The following is a 22165-nucleotide window of genomic DNA, read 5'->3' as shown; positions in this document are numbered from 1 at the left end:
ATTACTGCAGCACCTCAGTGTACATCAACAAGGAGAATGAATGCATTTTGGACAATGAGACTTTGTAAGAGAAGGCAGGTCAGCATAGGAAGTAATTCACTGTGTAAGCTGTTGGAAGTTAAGATAATAACTGCATCAGGCAAAAGAGGACAAAGCTAAGCAAGCTGGCAGAATTTATTTGTGGCTGAAAGGAAACTGAAGGGTTTTGAAAGAAAAAGCAAAGGAGAATATCAATGGTATCCTAATTCAGTAATAGGATGGCAACAGGACTTTCAAATGTATACAACGGGGATAAATTTTACATAATCATGGGAAGGAAAAGCAGCACGCTAATTCAAAAAATGCATCTAGAATTCAATTTCACTTTATCTGTTTTGAATCCAGCCGGGGGTATTTAATAACATCAGAGTAGTAAGTAAATGCTATGTAATCATCAAATTGGCAAGTTAAGCTGGTACTGAGCCATATACAGCATCTCTGCTGCTTGTGCATTACGCTGTCGTTTGGGGCAGTGAAGGAGGGGCTGCCACACCTCGGATCCCCCTGTGGACTGGTTGCTAATTTTGCCTTCAGCACAGTATTCATTTTCTTGGTAGCCCAGCTTTCTGAAAGACTGAAATTTTTTCAGGGTCATATCATAAAAATGGCAGATGTAGAAAAAATACCTCACCAAGTGTTATATTTGGGCAATTATATGATAAAAATAGTTTTAATTCATCTACAAACTAAGGTGGCTCATTCATACCTGTAGTAAAGTATTAGCTCAGCACTCTATTGCCATGAGCTTTTCATGTTTTTCTATTCACATTAATGAAGCAGTCCTGTTTTTCACAGCTAATTAAACCTGAGCAAAGAGTACCTGTTTGGATATAAGAATTAGTAATACAGGTTATTATACAGTAGTAGTAATACAGGTTATTACTAATGTAACTGGTGCCTTGCATTGCCCTTGTTCAGTTGCACTCACTACTGAGGGAATGACTTGGAGGAGGATAGCTGTATTCTCAATTAAATTAGTAAAACCTGTAGAACAATATGTATTTTTATACCATAAGTGCTTCAAGTCATTAAGCTGCTTCATTTTATCTTTCAGTAGTAGAGGAAAAAAATCTTGAAAATGAATAAATACATCATTGATGATCTTTTGGGTTTTTTCCCTATTATATTCCCTTCCAGTGTAAGCCTGTCACACCTCCCAGAGCTTTCTAATTTCTTCTGCCTGCTGATGCTCTTGGCTACTGGCTATTGAATAGTGCCAGGTTAGCACGGGGAAGTACTGCTGTAAATTTGAATCTCATTCAGAGTTTTTCTTCTATTTTTAACTGCTGTTATCTCACAGGTAACGTAAGGAGTTTCTACAGGGATTTTTGTCCTGTGCCCAGGAATTGTAGGCTCAAGAAGATGAGGAAGAGAAAATTCTTTCCTCTTACCCAATTACTTTAAGTTTTTTGCTATGGCACAAATTTACTATTTATGATTTTATACTAAAACTTAATACAAATTTGTGATTTATGAAACAAAATCATATGCAATTTAGGACAGTTCCTCTGTTCTCATCCCTACCAGCCAGTCTTATTGCTAGTTGTTTTATTAGATCAATTGCAGAACACTGCAAGTTGTCAATAGATCCATCAGCAGATGACAAATGGAAACATCAGAAGACTTGTGTCTTTGCACTTCCTCAGCAGGAGGGAAAGGTGAAAAACAGAGGGAAAATGAATATAACATTTTATGTAAGTTTAGACATTCTGGGATATTATTTTGGCTGTCTTCTTTTGCTTTAGAGAAGGAAATGTTATTACAGTCACTGACTCAGAACTGAGCGGGAAAAAATTCCTTGCAAACTGTGTTTTTATATTTAAATTAATTAACATTTCCCCCTTCTGTCTTCCTGTTAGAGGAAAACACAATATGAGAGAGATTCTGTCACTGGGATTTTTTTCATTTAGTACTTAGTGCTTGTGGCATTATTACATACAACAAGAAATGTGATTCTTGGGGTGCTCTTTGCAGGGCCAGGAGTTGGACTTGATGGGTTCCTTCCAACTCAGCATATTCTGTGATTCTGAGTATTTCAGTTGTAATGAAAAAATGCAGTGGTTGCAGGAGTGGAAGGGAAGCAGCTACTTCAGTGTGTTCTTACTCACTGTTGCTTAGGGTTGTGCCTCATTGTAGCTGTGCTCAGTGGGCAGAGTGCTTAGAGATGGGTTCCTGTCCAGTGCCCACACACTGGGGTGCCTTTGGGCCTGCCTGTCCCAGCCTGTCTGAAGGAGTTCTGCTCTCTCAGTCAGGTGGGACTTGGTGGTGTCTGTGTTGAGAAGCTGTCAGGTCCTTCTGCCAGGGTTTTGCTTGAGAGTGGAGAGTTCGCTAAGGAAAGGTCTTCTTCACCACCTGCCCATTATGGCACTATGGGATTCAAATACATTTTGCCTCTCCAGGGCCCTGTGAACTAGAGAATAATGGCCCTGTGAACCAGAGAAAACCTGTATTTCCATTGAAAATTCTGCAGTTGCAGTAACTTCCTAATTTTCAGACTGTCAGGGACGATCCTGCGACCTTGCTACAATGAGCCTATATGAAAGTAGAGCAAAACACATCAGCTGGGGCTTTTGTTTGGCTTTTCTCTATACAGTGTGTTTCCTGTAGGCAGTGTAGATTCATAAATACAACAATCTTAAACATCTGGGTTTAGGCATGAAATTTTTTTTGATGTTTACCTTGGTATGAAGTTGTTCTTATTATTAAAATTTGACTTTCTCTCCCTTCATGGACTGCATGCAATAGTGGAACATGTTATATGTCAGTGAAGCAAGCCATGGTGAATCCTGCAAAGGAAAGCAGCTGCCTGAGGATTTCCAAAATTCAGCATCAGGAGTACAATGAGTCTGGTAAACACTTGCCATCAACACATGCTATTGGAAGGCAGTGCCTGGCAGAATCAGACACATGCACTCATCTGGCAGAGCAGCCACAAATAGGAACATAATTACAAAAAGTAGATATGTAATGATGAGTTTAATTATTCACCACTTTCCTGTATGCCTTTGAGTATCCATAGTATCAGAGCACTGGAAACCCTGGAGCTTTGTTGAAGCTGCATGCTGTAGGAAAATTAGGAGTAGTCTGAAATCATGCTACTCTGCAGTGATCAATAAGGGTTGAAGTGCCCTATTTTATTTTTTTAATTATTTGCTCTTGGGATTTTTCCTGGTCTCTTAAAAGGTTTAATTTTATGCAGATCTCCCTCCTACCAAGGTATGGTTTCCCAAGTGTAAACTTCAGTACTCTCTCTTAACAAACTAATTCAAGGCATGCTGTTATGTGCTGTCTTTTTAAATAAAGTAAATCCATAAATATCCTCCTAGATGCAAATGCTAGGCTAATTGATGTGGTCTGGCATTATGATCAAAAATAGAAAGCAGCTGTAAAGCTAATGTACAGCTGCTTTGCTTCATCAAAGGGTTATCAGGCATCTGGAGTGCTCGGGTGAATGTGCCCACTACTTTCCTGTAATGTTTATGTAGACATCCAGCTGCTCTAAAATGTCATAGCACCACTGGCCACTCAGCTTGCTCATGACCAAACAGTCCTTGAAAACGTTGTCATTACACATGAAGGCAAAAGTTTTTATAAGTTTTGTTTACTACAAAGCAACCAGCAGGGCAAGTGTCAGAGGAAGAAAGTACACTAAAGAGAGCAAATATTTTGATGGCTGGGCTTGGTAAGGGGACTGATGGCTGTCTGGGAGAGGAGGGAGAGGAGATGCTGCAGGCACCAAATTCTCTGTCTGGAGTGTTCTTCAATTCTGTTCAGTGCATTGCCTTAATATTACGACCCTTCCAGATTCTAATTATCAGTTCCTTTTTCCAGCTTCATTTTCCTCATAAGCTGTAGTTGAAAGTAAACTTTTATCAACACAAGACATAAGCTCCAGATCTCTGTACATAGTATTTTTAAAGAGAAAAGTGGATGTGTGCAAGGAGCTTGCTCTGCCTTTCCAAATATCATTTTATATAATACATTAAAACTTGAATTTGTGTTTTTTCTAAAACCTTTTTTTGAACACACATATATTTGCATCTGAATGTCAAGTGCATCGTGCAGTGATTGTTATTAATCTTGGCCTTTATAGTTCTTCCATATTTTATGGTTTCCCATTAGCAGAAGTATAATTTTTAATTATGTTTGGAAGTCAACAGTGCAGATTGCTGAGAGGAAACACTGAGCACTCTTCATTGCAGAAGCTTTTTTTCCCCTAAAGCCTTTTTTCTACAGACACAAAGCACTAAACTCTAGAGGGGAAAAAAAACCCAGTTCTGCAGAAACTTAAAACAGCTTGCTTAGTCGCAGTATATGAAAAAAGAACCTCAGGAGGTTCATTGACAATGTGTCATATTGTCTTCACTTCTGTAGTTAGCTATGCCAAGAAATACCAACAACTGCTTGGATCTGTGAAGGATTTATGAAAATTCTATTCCTGGTGTGAGAAGCAACTGCATCCTAAACTGAATCAACAGTCACTGCAAGGAAGAGCTTGCACAAATGGATGCAAAATAGTAGCCATGGATTTTGTTGTTTTGCTGAGTTCTATTTGTTCCCAGCATGGTGTTTTGTCAGAAGTCAGTGATTTTGTGGGTAGAGGGAAGCATGCATGATTTTGGTGTGTAGGTGACTTGCAGTGGTGCTTGCAGAGTGTCAGTTTATGGCACAGCTCAGCCTGTGCTCTTGGCATCGTTGGCTGCTAAGGCTGTGCCCTCAGAGCCTGTCGTGCATGGCCAGACTGGAAACTGTCTGATGTGTACTTTAAATCAGTGAAACTTTAGTTTGAGAAATTCTTAAGTAGTAGCAAAACAAATACAACGGTAGCAAGGGATGTTGCTATATTCAGGGCAGTTTTTCAGAGTACAGTAGGAAAAGGCACACATCTTTAAGAAATCAGAGAGTTTCCAAGGCATCATAAGGCAGACTTAGTGGAAGATGGTAGAAAATTTGAAAAGCTGATTCAGAAAGTTCTGGTGGTTGCTTAATGAATTTTCTGAAAATCAAGAACAATGAGGAAGAATTTAATTTTCTTTCTGCTGGAGAGAAGGAAGCTGCAAAATATTTATACTTGTGAAAAAATAAGGTTACTTTCTATAACTTTTAAAATGTGGCTTGTTTTACAACAATTAATACCAAGGAGTTTTTCTGTAGTTAAGAAGAATAAGAATGTGTTTGTACATTATATGCAGAAGCAATTTTCATGGATATATATGCTCTTTAAGAGTGAAAGGTGGCAGCAGTCTACAGTTACACTGATCTACATCGAATCAAGAATATAGGGAAGGAAGCCCAGGATCATTGTGGAATTTGTATCTAAGAGACTAACTTGTTAAAAATCTCTTGGGTTTGCCATGCATGGATGGAGTAATTTTAATAGTAGAACATAGAGCTGCTGGCAGAGGAGAGTAAGGAATGATGCTTTTTGCGTTGCCAGGTAATCTAACTTTCTTTCTAATGTCAGCAGACATCCAGCACACCATGCTCAGAGGATGCAGGTGTTGCAGGAAAAAAAAAAGAAATCGAGCATTTCAATTTACCTCTAAGCAAGTGCTTATTCAACCAAGTGATGTCCAAAAGGAATTTTTATTTATACATTGTAAAAGAAAAAAGGTGCTATAATCCCTAGCCATAATGGGGGGGAAATAAACATTGAGGTACTATTTAATTTAAGCAAGTAGAAATGCACAAAACCAAAACCAACCAACGAAACAAAACCTAACCAAAAAAACTACTACCCAACACCCCAAAAAAACTGTTAATTATGAATAATTGTCCTTCTCCTAATGTTATGAAAAGTGCTGTTGACTAAACAGCTGTCAGTTTCAGTTCCTGGATAATAAAAAAATCTGTGAAAAATGTCAAATGTTACTGTATTTTGCAATGAACAGAAAGCTGGTAGTCTCCTCCTGTGCTGTTGCAGTTGTGCTCTTGGGTAGATGAGGTGTAAAGCTGGGGATACACCGAGGGAGGGAGGGGTCTGCCAGGGGGAGCAGGAGCTGCTGCTGAGGAGGAGAGTTTGGCTGAGTCTTGCCCTGTACACGGGTATCAGACAGTGGAGGTTTGCCCCTGGGGTAGGAGCAAATTGCACACAGCATTTGGGGCTAAGTGAGAGCTGATCAAGAGGAAATCTTCTGGCCTTACCTTCTACCACTTGTTTCTGTGAAGAGCAAAGCAAGGACCTGCTGTAACTTGATGAATGTAGGTACGAATGCCATGAGACATCTTTGACATCTTTGCCTATATCAGCCCCAAGAAAAGAGATCAGTGGATCTTTGCTGAAAGTATATATTATCTTGACTGTAATTAATAGTGCTTATTTCCATTCCGCTCAATATTGCTTGTAACAAATGATACAAAATTGTATTCAAATGCATTAACCAAGACAGATAAAAATCTTGGCAGAGTAGTGAACATGTACACAGTGAATGCTCTGTATTTTGCTGGTTTTGTTCGACAGGTTCAAAAGCTCTCTAGTTTGAAAAGCAACTTAAAATCTTTTATTTCTGGACTAAGGATGTCTTATTTTGATTTGAAGAGTGTTTTGAACATAAATTGGCTCTAGTGAAAGGTGGGGATTCTGTCTTGATGTTCCTGGATTTTTACATGCTGGATTCTGGTAAAAACAGCAGCCAGATTTCTTTTTTTGATGGAAAAATCAGAAGATTTTTCTTACTTACCTAAGAATTTTGGAAGAACCCCTTTGGGAGCTACACCATGACCTCATAGTTGTGACTAAATTAGGTGCATAACAGCTCTTCTGTGATAAACAAGAAAATTTTTATTGCACTGCTTGTTTTTCTCCCTTCATTTACTATCACAATTGACCTTTCACATACTAGATACTAGCATCATTTTGAGCAAGACCTGGAGATTTTAACTTCTTAGGGCTTTCTAATAGCCAGGGGCCAAATAGATGCTTTCTCTAGAGATAAGTGAATGAGGCAATGGATACAAAACAACCCAAGGCTTCTGGCTAAGCATGCAAACATCAGAGATCATTTTGGAAGGATTTTTTTGTTTTGTTGTGGTTTTTTGGCTTTTTTTTTCCCAAAATCCTCAGTCACTTCCTTGTATCAAGAGAAGTTTTCTTTGTAAAGGAATTCTTTAAAATTACTCTATCTAATCACAGAGATAGAGAGAGATTTGATGGAGTTTTTAACAGCTGTTCCTGTAAGGGCATTATGGTGATTTGTTCCTTAATACTGTAAATCTCAACAGATTGAACAGCTGTTTACATCCTCTGCCACTGACATTGCATTCATTTGGCACTGCACCTAAGTGTGGTAAAACTTCAGTTTCCATCTGAGCTCCTTTATGTTCTGGAAGGCAGGCTGTCAGCATTGTAGGGCTGGTGCTCTGTGCCTAGCATAATTGGTACTGAAATTTTCAGTCTTCTGTTTCCAGATTAAGTGGGGGCCTTTTTGTTATCAGGATCTTTGCATTTCCTCTCTTCTCCAATCCCCTTGTGTCCCTCCCTTCCTCAGACATTATATACCAAGAATAGGAAGTAATATGAAAATTGGGTATTCAGCAGGCAGCAAAAAGGGAAGTATGCTTTTATGTTCATCAAAAAAGGATTTGTTGTGGAACCAAGTCACTGACCTTTTCTTCTCATCCAACATGGACTTGCAGGCAGAACTGTGCTCTGCTTCACAGTGACCTTGCCTGTTATGAGGAAGTTTGCAGACATGTCCTAGGAGCACACACAGGACTCACTTGAGCTCTGGAGTGTCGGTCTTAGGTCCCTTATGATTAATCCACCTTTCACTGGTGGGTCTAGGTCTCGCACTGCAGACTGTGTGAGCTTTTATTTAGATTGTTGCTTCCTACTGCAGCCTCTACACAGTATTCCACAGTTGTGAGGTTCACAGAGGACTAAATAAGATGCTTCTTGGTCCAGCTGTAACTGTGGATTACATTTAGGTGTGGAGTGCAGTCTAGAGCTGTGCTCATTGTGGAGGTCAGAGAGGAAGGCTGTGCTTAAACCAAGCTCTTCCTCCTTCCCTAAAACCCTCCAGGACAAGCATAACCAAAGTGCCCTGCTGCTAAAGCTATTAACAGCAACTCAGAGATGCCAAGGCAAGTCAGGGGGAAGGGAGACTGGGGAGGAAAGAAGGGTAAGAAGATGCTGCAGGAGCCCTGATATTTTAAGTGCTCTTGCCCACAAAGGATCCATTAGGTTTCCAAACAGCTACTCAGAAGCATTTTGTCTGAGATGACAGCATGGCTTTCTGAGCCCTATGTGGCTCAGAAGGGGCATATATTCTGCTGCTCTGGTCTTTGAGGCTTAATGCATGCATTACATTACTTGTCAGTTGTGATACCCTGTAGGGCTTTGTGGTTATAGGTTCATCAAGAAAGGCCTATTTTATTTAGCAATCAGCATTTTAATTGCTCATAAATCTCTGTATCTGTAGCTCCTGCAGCAAGCATCTCTATGAAGAAGCCTTAAGATGTCATAATATTTGAAAGAGAAAAATATGCTTTTTTTGCTAGGACCTGTAATTTAGGCAGCAAAATAATTGGGTAGGAAGCATCTCTTATCTTTTGATGAATATGATATGAAAGACAGGTACAGCTTTTCAAACCTGGCTAAAACTATGAATTATCCTAGAATATTTGTGTGGATCTAATTTAGGCACCTGTCAGACAGAAATATTTTAGATTCTTTATATTGTCTTGCAGAGATACTGTGGCTGTTTCCAAAGACTTTTATTGCATGAAATGAGGGGAACTTGTATAGCACCGTAAATACTGTGGAGACATTAGAACCAATTAATTGGTTCCATGAAGAAGTTATTTGTGATGGAGGGAAGGATGAGTTTGGGTGGGCTTTAAGCATCCTCGAGAGAGGCATATCAGAAACTCCAGGAGGTCTGTTACTTCAAATGCTGGCATACCTTTCAGGCTACTGTAAGAACTATTCTTTGTCATTTCTGGAGCACTGGGGGTATTGGTATGAAAATTTTTTATTGTCTTCTTTTTCATTAAAGGGCATATTCAAAAATCCTTCCTACCTAGCCTGATTCTCAGCCTGGGGGCTTTACCATTCTGCCTAGTGTCTGGTTGCTTGCTTTGACACTCACCCACTGTATTTTGGATGAGTTTGATGTGGTTTGCCTGAGCTGAGCTGCTCCACCTGATGGTGAAAGCAAGAACAGGCCTCCTCTCAGGCGGTGAGGATTTATTTGAAAAACTGTGATCTAGGGGAAGCATTTGATGCTGCAAGTGTAAGCTGTGTGCTGCCTTAATCCAGGAGGCTGACTAATGATGTTCTGTCCCCTTTGTGCTCGACTGTAGAGTAGATAAGGCGATCTAAAGATGAAGGGTGGATCCTGTATGGAAGAATGCCTATATATAATAACATATGGAAGGAATCTTCTTTGAAATATTTAAACTGTCTGAGGTCAAAATTTTCTTTGCTATTGAGAATATATTGTGAGATCTGACCATCCAAGCATGAGCTGGCTGCTTTCAGTCTTCACTCTTGTAAAAGTGAGGTCATGGGGTACCAACAAAACCAGGCAAATTGCTCTAATTCATGCTCTAAAAGTCTCTGAGAAGTCTCCTTGTTCTATTTGATTTTCCTAGCCTCTATCAAAAAATGCAAATTCTAAGCTGTTCTTATATTTTTTGTCCTTCATTACTATTAAATATATACACTTAACATAGCACCAAGTGGTCTGTACTGACCTTTGTTTTGCTTTTTCTTCCTTTCAGACACCCTGGCTCTGGAATACCAGGCAGTGCTGGAGCGGGTATCCATATCAGGTAAAAGTTACAGTGTTGTCTAAGAACAAGCATGACACTTCTGCAGAGCTCTAGTTTTGTTATGGTGGAGCTTTGTGCCACTATGTTTGTGTGAATGGGCTACTCAGCACTTCAGAACGTTGCTAGATTCTTCCCATCTTGCTTGAGTTCAAGATGGGAAAGATGGACATAGCTGTCACGCCTGAATTCCACACATTAAATTCCAAAAGCTCCAAAGAAGAGTTTGCAGTTTAAGGAATTTAACCTAGGGTGTGCATATATATATATATATATATATACACCCTGAGAGCAGGGAAGGGGGGAAAAAAAGCAATTGCCTGACTGGAAATGTGAATAAGAGTATTGTCCCAAGGACACATGAATCTCTGTGACAGTCAACAGCCCTTGACAGAACAGAGACTGAACAGAACTGTGTTTGGATCCTACTGTTCTTGAAGGTTGTGTCTCTGTTGGAAATAGTTCAGTGGAGACAGTTCAGCAGAAATCTTGATCCAAGAAATGTTGAGGGAATTTGGTCGTGTAGCTTCAGAAGAAATAATGACTTAAATTCCACCTAGGGACTGGAGGGTGAACTGAACAACATTAGGGAAGCAGCAGCAGAGATTGAATGGGGGAAGTGTTGAAACTTAATCCCTCAGAAACTTCAGGTACAGTTGTTTCTTAGATTGATGTAGCTACAGTCACTGGTGCCTCTCAGCCCCGTTTCCTACTTTTTTGTGTTATTACATGCAAGAAGAGGTTGACTGAAAACAAAAGACCATGAAGCTTACTGATTGAAGAACATATGTTTACCAGACTTACCAGAAGAACAAAGTCATTTAAAAGTTGGTTACAGCTTTTAGAGTGTGGGAGGTAAAATTACTATATCTAATATTGTTCTAGTAGCAGACATAAAGCAAATTGTCAAATTAAAGTCATTATGAAAATCACTGTCTCGAAGATAAAAATATCTACTAGGTGCTAATCAGGGCTAAGTGCAGGGGTTTCAGTTTGTTCTGTTGGTTTTTTCCCACAGCTAGATAAAATTTCAAATCTTTTATTTGGTACAACTCCTTTGTAAATTACTGAACAATGCACTGCAGAAATCCAGCTGGGCTTTACTGTAAACATAGTCAAATGGATCATTTGGTGATGACACAGCCATAATCACAGGTTAACCTATTGAGGTTAAGTCTGTGGAGAACTGGAACCTAACATTTGAACTAAGTTAAACACACTATTGATCCAAGAAGGAATCTGTGACATTTTTAGAATTGCCCTACACTATCACTATGTATGGCTTTTGAAGTATGAATGCTGTTGTTAATAAAGCAGCTGAAAAATCTTCATTTTTTACTAGAAATTTTCCCCAGAGAGTTCCCTTGCAATAATGGGTATAATAGTTGCAGTTCATTGCAAGCTCTTATTTTCTTTCTCTTTTTAATTACACATAATCAAAGTCTGTTGGCAGTCTCTTTGACTCAGAAAAGAGTTATATTGGCCCAAGGAATGGCTTTAAAGGATGGATTTTGAGTTACACATTTTTCATAAAGTATAAGCATATGTCTGTATTAAATTAACACCCATAGCACATTTCCTGGGAATCCAAGGATTGGCTTTCAGCTGCAAGGAACTTGTCTGCAAAAGGGAATGGGAATAAAAGGTGCAACTGAAATACCTCTTGCCAATGGAAACAGCTCATACCCTGCTTGGGTGCACAGTTGTGCCAGTGCAAGGTGCTCTAGAGATAATCCATCTAATCCCTTGGGAATTGCCCTCAGGAGCTTCTCCTTTGCCAGTGTCCCTGTCTATGTTGCCATGGAAGGCGTGACTATCATGGAAGCACATTTAAATTAGGGTAGCTCCTAGGACTGGTTCTCTTAGGCTGAGGGTCAAAGTGTTTATATGTGCTACCAGTTACCATCTTTGAAGTTACCCCAGGTTGATTTTGGTTGTGAATTTGTAAAATTTCTTTTATTTTTAAACAACTCTGTAACCATGTTGTATATCAAACAAGATGCTTCGATGAATTTATTTTATTTTCTTCTTTCCAAATGTTAATATGTCCCCAGAAAATGGTTAAATTCTTCAAAAAGAGGCATTTCTATTATAAAGAGCTCTGCTCAAAGCCCACATTTTCATCATGATCAGATGAGATTATATACTAGCATTACTTTTTTTCTAGTCTGCTCCAGTATTGGTTTTTTGCTATGCTTTAAACCCAAATTACTGATATACAGCTAGATCTTTCAAGTAAACTTTCAAAACAGACTTAGGAATACCCAGAATTTAGTTTGCTCTGGGTTCCAAATGGACAATATCATAATTTTTGGTATTACAGTATTGTCAGAGTTAAAACATTAGAAGAGAGTATGGTGGGGAGTTTTATTTTTCCAGAGCCACCAGAGTTTGAAAGAGGCAACCATCATCTTTCTTCACATAGGACACTTATGTATAACTCAATAATCCCCTACAATTAAATGTTTCCTATGGATCACAGCTGCCTGTAATGTCAGTTAGACTCTATTAACATTTTCTCATCTCCATCTTTCAGCCCCTGATGCCTGACCTTCATTACTACTACATAGTTGAATTGTCATTCTACTGGTCCTTAATGTTTTCTCAATTCATTGATGTCAAAAGAAAGGTAAGAACAACAAGACTGAAAACACAGAGAGCTTTAAGCTTTAACATATCGTTCTTTACTTGAGGAGTAGCTGCATTACATGTGCAGTGAACTGGAAATACAGTTCTTTCCAGTGTTCAGCTCTTGCAGATATTCATTGCTGAGAAACTGTCTAGATTGTCTTACTCTGCTTCTTGTTGCTGTAATGTGAGGTTTTCCTGCATATGGAAAGAAAAGCCTGGAGAAAATATTGAAGGGCAAACAGCAGAAGCCAAAAGAACCTTCTGCTTTCATGCAGTGACTTGAATGGAATTGAACAGGTAGTATCTGTTAGATATATCTGTTTCTTCTAAGATTTAAACAATGAAATACCAAGAAAAGGGCAAGACTGCCTCATAAATTCACATTATCACTTTGTGAGGTAAGATCTGTGAGGGCTTTCAGATTTTTCTACAAAAGGACAGGAAAAACATTTAATATTAAAAAGTGATGTTATATTTAATTTTTACCCTTCCGGTCATGTAGCTGAGCATTGCTATTAGAGAGTTGTTAATGAAAAAAAAACAAGACTCTATCCAAATAGAAATATTTTTCCAGAATTAGTTGCAACCTGTTTCATATTCCAAGTTCTCTCCTCTGAGGAGAATCCTAGGCCATAGCAGAACAAGCAGCACAACAGTTATTCTGTAATAACAGTCCATTGAGCTATTCTTGCAGGGGCTTTAAGGTTTCAAAATTAATTTTTTCAAACATTTGAAAGGATTTTATAATATCTTTATGTGCTTCCTTCAGCTGTCATTAAAATAAATGATTGAAGGCTATGCTAATGGAAAAAAATCCTGTTTATTAGAATCGTAGCAGGAGCATAACTCTGAAAAGAGTAAATGAGGGATGCATTATGACCTGAATAAACTCATCTGTCACTTAGAACCACAGTGTATTCCTGGGAGTCCTATGCCAGAGCTACCTGTATAGAAACACACTCCTCTATTTGGATTTCCAGATTATTCCAGAAGTAGAAATCTCAAGAAAGCATCCACAAAATTTAAATCCATATTGGAGCATAAATTGTAAATAAAACAACAAATTTATGATGAAAACATATAAATCCCTTGCTTGCATTGTCTGTAGATGCTAAACATTCTGTTAATCATGAGCTTGAAATGAGTATAACAGTTTCACAAACTGAGATAGAGACAATACTTAAGGGAGCTGTATGATAGTGGAGATGAATTTAAATCAAGAGTAATATTGACTAATATTACACTGCAGGGGCCAAGTCTGTTTCTTAGTTATATAGAAATGACATGTACTTGTTATCAGAAAAACCTTGGGGCAACGTGCTGTGGAAATAGGATGAGACCTGGAGGTGGGGAAGTGAATTGCTAGCAGCCTATTGACACCCCAGCCACAGCTCCTGAACCCAGAGCACCAGACCCAAGCAGTGTCCCAAGCAACAGCTCTGTCCAAGAATGTGCAGTGTCCAGCAGAGAGCAGGAGCACATCTGCAGTGCAATGACAGCAAGTCAAAGGCCTTTCATTATCAGTACCCAGCAGGGAGCAGGGGAAATGCCATATTTATAAATGACCTGTTAAACCACACACTGGTTTGGACTGTGGAGACAGCTCTTTTTGTAGTGTAAGCAGAATTGATAATGAGGAACATCAGATTGGAGAGATGCAGCTGTGCCCTGGTGTCACACAGTAAAACTGTTTGGAGTGCAAGCTGCCAAGGAAACCCACTGAGCGAAAAATGTTAGTACTGGAGACTTAGAATAGTTGGCAAAAAGGAGTACAAGCTTGACAGAGACACCAGTTCTTGCAACACCATAGTAGTTCTCTTCTAAAAGAAGGCTGAGTTTAAAAAACTGTGGGAGCCTTGTAATGCACCCCATATGCAATGTGTGGAATGGTGCCCACATGGAATAGGAATTTGTTCAACAGGAAGCAGGAAACTTGCCAGCTAATATCAGATGCTATTGTAATATTTCACAATTGGCTTGTACAGAGCAGATTAACATTCTCAACCTAAGTAAGCTGTTGATGTTTTCATGTTACAGTGAAAGGAATATTTTTATCTAAATCTTGGTTATCATTTTAGGTACTTTAAATTCAGCAGCAGTGGCTGTGTTGTATTCTGGGATGATCAGAAGTGCCCAGGCAGTTTTGAGCACTGCAGGAATTCAGCCAAGTGGTTTTTTTCATGTAGTTGGGTTTGTCTGAAGGAGAGGTGCAGTGTGTCCTTGCTGGAAGCAGCAGCCCTCAGCATTGACCTAACTCCAGAACTGCTCTTTTATTTACTGTAGATCAAGAGAAGTGTATTTACTGTTTTCCATCTCCGTTTTATTCTTCTCTGATAGCAAACTGATGACTTCAAAAATTACTTCCAGGGTTTTGGTTCTTTTTTTTTTACTTTCAAATACGTGTTTATCTTTATTTAGGTGTTACAAATTCCACCAGATTGTCTTTGCCTGACTGGAGGTGTGAGCAAACTAGGCTGCTGCACAAACCTACTATTGGCATTAAGTCAGTGAACTGTGTGTATCAACTTCTACAGTTTCATAATGGCGTGCTTTTAGCTTCACAAATATCTACTACGCTGCTGTAATGATATTCTCCCTTAAGAGTGTTCATTTCCAAAGACTGAAACCTAGTATGAATTGGTGTTTTATCATCTTTTTCCAGCTCCTCATGCTCCTGTTTTGTAAAACACTGAAAAAAATAATTAGCAAAATTAAAAGCTGAAGTTTGTCAGTTTCAAAAGCACCTGATGAACCTTAAAAGCAGTAAGGCTTATTTATGTGCTTTCTGGATGCCTGATGTATTGTTTAATAGAAAAATATTTGACAGGTACATTTAAAAGAATGTATAGAATTTGTACTCAGAGTTTTAACAGGTTTGTAGAAGGTCTAGGAGACCTTTCTGTGTATTCATGCCTTTTATTTCCAAGCATTTGGCAATTCCTAAAGCTTGGTGTTTTACTTTTTTTTTTTAATGACAGTTCACTCATTCCAAGAATAAAATGATCTGTAGCTGCTGATTTTCTTGAATACTGAATTTTGATTCTAGAAAATTTGCACTATATTTTGCTAAATTTGGATACTAGATTTCTTTCTTCAAAGTGACTTTTCTTGGCAAAGAAAGACGCACAGAATTGATTTCTTTTGTTTCAGTGGAAGCAGTTTAGATTGCATATGTTTTGCAGACCTTTCCCTTTCCTTGCTGATCTGCAATACAAGCCATGCAGTTGCTATTTTGCCCTTCAGTGACACTAATGCTCCATGGCCCCTTCGCAGTTCAGTCACTGAGTGTGACACGTTAAAAAAATGTGGGTGGCAGAGGCCTTAATTCCAGAGGGCTTGTCCACAAGTTGGGACCCATGGGGTTTCTCTGCTCTCTGCCCTGTGTTCTTCCCACTGATGATGTCTAGAATAGGTTCTTTGTCCTGTTCTTAGCCATGGATTTTCTTAACCTAGGCACATGACATCTTCCAGCAGTTACAACTGGAGGCTATGAATCTTCTGTAAATAAACACATCTTTCACAAACATACCTAGGATTTGAAATACATTAACTAAAAAAAAAAAAAAAAGAAGAAGAAACCCACAAAAATTAAGAAGCCCATTCCTGTACAGCTGCTCTTCCACTATATATGGGTGAAAGTGTTGGAGTAAGCTGGGAACACAGTTACCACTTGGTATCTATGTGTTCAATACCCTTGTGTATAACTAAAATCTAACAGGTAGCATCTTCAGAGCATAGTATTAATTAATGACTTTAAAAAGTGTCACAAAGAGGAAAGAAACTATCCCAATAACAAAGCAGTCTTATTTATATAATTACTACTTTTTTCCAACAGTTTTCTCTAGGTCAGTCCAGCACCTCTGTTTCAGAGGTGGCAGAGTCAAGTAACTGTCTTTTTTAAGAAACATTATTACAGGAGTTCCCCAGACAGCATTTCTTTAAGAAGAGTCTTGCAAAAATGCAGAAGACTGCTGCCCAAGAACATTAGGATTTCTTAGGAATAATCCATATTGTCAGGAATGCCTTGAAGAATATCCAAGAGGGACTAGAAATCTAGTATTTGTAGAACATGAATGTGTCAGCTGTGAAAACAAGGGAGATTTTCTACTTGACTTTTTGCCCCATTAGGACTGCCTATGTGCTAATGTAATTGCATTTGTAAGGGAAATTAAGAACAGTGCCATAGTGCCTGCAGGTGAAGGAGGTAAAGAGCTAGGCTGCAGTATGGCCACAGGGCAGTAATAGTAGCTTAGTTGTAATCCCATGGAATAAGGTAGGTACTTTGCTGGTTTTATTATTGTGAAGTGGTGAAATGGTCTTTATGTGTGTGTTTGTAGTTCCTGAAATAACTGAGATGCCAAACCCTTGTTTTCCCTTAGGACACTCAGAAAGGGAAATGGCCTTTAATTGTCTTTTTCTTCTAACTGTGTTGGAGGTACTGGCAGTGCCTACTGAGGAGCAGGAAATAGGATCTTGTAGCACCTGACAGCGTTGAACATAAGTGATAGGCTGGGAGCAGGTCCTGTCCCTCTTCAGTTAGTGAGACTGCCCAAGCTTCAGGTTTTTCCATGGACTGCAGGTGTACACTGCAGGGAAGGCAGGTGCTGGTACTGGGAGGCAGTGGCACTGCAGATCCTTAAAACCAGTGGTGCCTGCTGCATTCCCAAAGAGAGCTGTGGGAGCACGGTGCAGGTAATGCTCCTCAGGACTGAGCAGACAGTGCAGTCAGGGGCTGGAGCTGCTGCTGTTCCAGAGCTGCCCCTGTGTTAATTGGAGCTCGTGGCACTTTCCATAGGGCCCTCCTGCCCAGCACAGGTTCCTTCAGCTCCTTTGCAAACCACGTGCTGCCCCTCCAAGGGCACAGTTTTGGTTTTCTCTGTTGTGGGCTACTTAGCTGAAGACTACCACAGCTCAACAGGACTGGCCAACAAAAGCTATCAGAAAGCCAAATTCCACCTCCCAATACACTTGGTGAGCAGGCTGCCTGAAGGAGCTGCTCCTTTTGACTGCCTGGGTCTCTCTCCTTTCTGATTGCTCTGCATGAGAGCCACTGAATCTGCTGGGAGCTGTGCTACAGTTTTTACATCTGGTGCATAGAGAAACTTCCCAGTTAAATGTTGCCTGTATCTTTTCTTAAGGGTTTTAATATCACTTCCTCAAAGCTGTGCAGGTCGTTCAGCAAATGTCAACAAGACTTTATTTTTTACTGACTCAGTGCCTTGCTGAGAAGAGTCTCATTAGGTCCTGTTCTCTCATTAATCAGTCTGGGAGCCTAGGCTAGGCAGGCAGATTGTTCCCTCTGCTTTATCTGCCTCATGGCAAGTATCTGGGAATGCGATGTTACTTCTGGAAGTGTCACCACTCCCAGATTTTTCAATACAAACAGTTACTTTATGGGCAAATAACTGAGAGTTAAAGGCATGGAGACCAGCTAGCCTGCATCATTTGGGAGGCAGTGGATTAGAACCAATTAGGAGGAGATGCTCCAGCTCATTTGAAGACTTTCCTGACCCTGTTACAGTGTGAAGACAAAGCACCTTGATTAAAAACAAACAAATAAAAGCCTGGATCTGGGATTCTCCCAGTTGTTCTTGGCAGGTGCCTGCTGTCCTAGTGCACTGGTGCCTTCCTTTGTAGCTATTTGCTGTCTTCTGAATGGTGAATTATTTGGCACTTGGTTATGCATATTGTTATAATCATATGTTACTTGATGCATAAAAAGTACGGCGGAATTTGATTTGCATGTACATATGCCTTTTCAAAGTAGCTTCAACTGCAAATGTTTACTTTATTAGGTTAAATTACTATGAACTGAGAAGTGTGGTCATTGCCTAGCTTTCAATAATGTTTTTGCATTTGGTTAGCATACAATGATTATTTTATTCAGTCTAAATGAAATATAGAGTAGGGTGTGTAATACACTTATATAGTAGATATTTTTATAACTTAAATATAATGCTGGATTTAAGAAACAACCATCCAATTTTGTATATGAATGCAGAATATCAGTGTTTGCTTCATTGCATTTTTGGTTTTTGTGTCTTTTCCTTGCTTCTGCTTCTCTAGGACTTTGGAATCATGTTTACACATCACATTGTAACAGTCACCCTGATTACCTTCTCATACGTGACCAATCTGACACGAGTGGGAACCTTGATCTTGTGTCTCCATGATGCAGCTGATATTGTCCTAGAGGTGAGATCATTCCTATGTCATCCTGTCACTGGGCAGAACCTTTTTGTTATGCAGAACAAGTGTCTCCTAAGCCAGTTCAAGATGGTAATGGGGGATTAATATAGTCTATTTCCTTGCTTAAATATCTTGCACTTGTAGCAGCCCATATTTCTGATTTCAGACTGATTTCTCCTTTGATCTGTTGCTTGTACAGAGCAGAGACTGGTAATGCTTTGCATGCCAGGGAGGGTTACATGCAGATTGTAAATGCAGCATGGGAAAATCAAAAGCTAAAGTTGCAAAATCTGGAAAGTGGTGAAAGTGGCTCACCTGGTCCTTAACCCCTGTGACATGGTGTGTGGAGCAATGACCCTGTCTGTGAAAGAATCAAGGTGTCACAGTGTGCTTCTGCTCTGCTTTGCTGGGCAGAGGGTGTTGGACAATTTAGTGGCTTCTTTGGGCATGGCCAGGGAGCTGACCTCTGACTTTGCAGGTTCCCATGGCTCTGGATCCCAGTACCAGCAGCTGTATTTGGAGAAGAAGGGATGATTAAAATTCTTTTAAGGCAAGATGGTCTGAACTTCCATAGTGGCAACTTAGAGATGTTATCATCCTTTATCTGCATCAGTTATGGGTCATGCTGAAATTTGACTGTCTCTGAACTCTCCTTCAAAGTTAATATCTATTTTGTCTGAAATTATTTTTTTATTCAAGTACCTGCAAGGATACCTGTTATGCAAGAATATAGACTTACTGCATGAGTCACCTATTGCAAAATCAAGATCCTGCCATTCTGATTCAGTAGTGCTGTAAATATGGTTTTATTTTTTAATCTTTTTTGATCTAGAAAGCACATGACTTCCTGAGATAGAAACCAAAAGAGAATATGGATTTTTTGGGATAAAAATAATCATATCTTTGCAAGTTTATTTTTCTCTTTTAGCAATGTGTATAGCTAGCTGTGACTTCACCTAAACTTTCTTCATTCCTGTTTTCTCACCACCAGAAAGAAGTACTTAAAGATGTTTATTCTAGATCAGACCAGTGTCTGTGGAACTATAAAAACACTAGAGAGCAGCTGTACTAGGCTAGCTAAAACTTTACCCTCTGTTCATTAACTGAGACAAAGAGGAATTGCTGGTATTCTCACCAGTTGCAAACATTGATCAGATATGCTTCCTCGTGAGGCACATACTTAAGTGGGCTTTCTAGTCAGGTCTTGCAGTCTGGTTTGACTGGAAATTCTGCTAGGGCAGTGGGTCACAGCACTGGTGCCATATGAGAGGAGATGGACTCTTGCGTAGTGCTGACATTACTGAGAGGAAATCAGTGCAGAGGAAGAAGACTACCAAACTGCAAAAGAAGTGGTTAAATGGCTTGCCTTGATGGGTCAGTTGTGCACCTGACTTGTGTTACCTATTACATATTTGTAAAAATGAAAAGCTGTTTCTGGAGGGCACTAGACTCTTTCCATCTACCATTTCATAATGAAACACATGCACTGGAAAGCTAGAAAACACCATTTTTTGTTATTCTCATTGCAAAATGTAGTGTGCATTCGTGGGAATACTGGAGGTGAGATTTTTTTCCACAGGTCTTAAGGTATCTGGAAGTATGGAAGAGCCATAGTAGGATTTGCAAGAATTTGTAATGCTGTGTTCCTTGGTTTTTAAATTCAGAAAATTGTGTTCTATTGTCTTAGGTGGCCAAGTTCCATCCAACAACAACATATTCATTCCCCTTTTTTGTATTCTGTCTTTATCACTATATAATTTGTCGAATTATTGTAATTTGTTATTTGAGAACCAGTGTCCCAATAGCTGTACTGTTTTTGAGAAATGGCATGATACTACTACAAGTTGCTATAGTAATATCAGCTTCATGCACTAAGGAACAGTTTTTAAACTGCCACCATGGAAATACATCCAGAATTCCTGGACTGAATTTTCCATCATCTGAAAAGCAAGGAAGTTAGTAATGCTTCTGCTTTATATATTGGCACCAAAGTGCATTTTCCTTCAAACTAGGCTATTTCCTTCAAACTGCTAGGAAATTTGTGTGTGTCCTCTAGAAAATAGGACCGATTCAGAAGGGTTATGTTTTCTTCACAGCAGTGATGGCTTTCCTCATGTTCTGGGAGCTTCTTAACTGGGTTTCTTTAGTGACGAATAATCTTCATGTTCAGGTTTTTAGTGGGAACATTGCAGAAATTGGGTAACATCCAAAAGTGCAGGTTTAGTTTTGGCATCCAGATTATCTCTTTCTCTGGTTTGAATTCTGCATTCAGAATTGTATTCTGTATGCATGGTTGTAGTAATTTTGCTCCCTCTTAGTACTCTGGAAAGCCTGCACAAGTATCTTGTGGGGTACTGGGAGCTGGATGCAGGTCCCCTCAGAAAGGAGCTTTGAAAGGGCTCCCAGTGGCTTCAGTGGACACAAAAGAGTTCCCAGTGACTTAGGTGGACTATCTGGATACATTTGACAGAAAACATGAAGAAAGACTGACCCTGTCTCAAAGCAGATGTTATTTTAAAATAATTAACTGCTTGCACACATTAACACTGTAGAAGCAGCATGGACATCTTAAAACAAGCTTCCTTCCCTGTATATAATTTTCTTTGGGGAGAATAGGGTAAAGAAACTTCTGGGAAGATCAGTCTTTTAATGAGCAGTTTCAGAGAAGAGTAATTAATTAGTGAGTCCTTCACTGGGAAAGAGTCAGAAGATTGCATGAAGACAAGTGAGAAAAGCATGTCAGTATAAGCATAGGACAACAAGTTAGAAAGCAGAAGCTGAAAAGAGAGTCTTGGAAAAATACTTGAAGGGGAGTGGTATAATCTTTGAGGTGGAAACTATTCTGTTTAGGCAGAAAAGGAAGAAGAGAAGCTTCAGAAAAATGTGGTACATGGGGTGTACTGGAGGAATTGAGACAAAGTTTATATATAGCAGCTACTAGAAGGTCAGAGAGCATGGGGCACATGGAAGGTAGATGGATGCTGCAAATGCCAGTGAGCATACTGGAAAGGTGAAAGATTAGCAGGTAAAGAGTTTGGGGACAAAGACACCGTAAACATACTGGGGTCCAATAAAAGCTTTAGAAGAGTTTTGCAAATCTGAAATTGTACAATCTCAGAAATGAAATTGAGTGGGAAATAAAGAAATTAAATACATACTCTAGTTTTATGTAGTCTGGTTTGGGTTTTTTTCCAAAGAAGATATTTTCCAGCTGCTTGGTGGAGAGGAGTTCCAAGATTACTGTGAGGTGGCCCAGTGAAAATGTTAGTGATTTCATAAAAATTTGATTTCTTCTTTTTCCTACAGCTTATACACAGTACAAGAGAATTCAGTTGTCCTCATGGAAGTAAAAAGACATCTTTTTCTTTTGCAGGCTGCCAAAATGGCAAACTATTGCAAGTGTCAAAAACTGAGTGACCTTCTGTTCCTTACATTTGCCGTTGTCTTCATTGTCAGTAGGCTTGGCATATATCCCTTATGGTGAGTAAGGACATTGTTTTCTCAAGCTCTAGGCACCAAACAGGCTTGGAAATAA

The 22165-nt window shown here is 39.3% G+C and overlaps 1 protein-coding gene across 2 annotated transcripts in view; it reads left to right on the top strand.

Moving 5' to 3' along the window:
• Positions 1–22165, top strand: part of CERS6 (ceramide synthase 6) — a 97219-nt gene that overhangs the window by 53862 nt on the left and 21192 nt on the right. For both annotated transcript variants that reach the window (XM_030952247.1, XM_030952245.1), the window contains exons 5-8: positions 9763–9813; positions 12347–12439; positions 18508–18636; positions 22004–22110. In XM_030952247.1, coding sequence (XP_030808107.1) covers positions 9763–9813; positions 12347–12439; positions 18508–18636; positions 22004–22110 — 380 coding nt within the window. The remainder of the gene's footprint in view (positions 1–9762; positions 9814–12346; positions 12440–18507; positions 18637–22003; positions 22111–22165) is intronic.

This window comes from Camarhynchus parvulus, chromosome 7 (assembly GCF_901933205.1).
Source record: "Camarhynchus parvulus chromosome 7, STF_HiC, whole genome shotgun sequence".
In the NCBI taxonomy this organism is placed as follows: domain Eukaryota; kingdom Metazoa; phylum Chordata; class Aves; order Passeriformes; family Thraupidae; genus Camarhynchus; species Camarhynchus parvulus.
The sequence above is the reverse complement of the archived record's forward strand: the minus strand, read 5'-3'. Positions and strand labels throughout refer to the sequence as shown.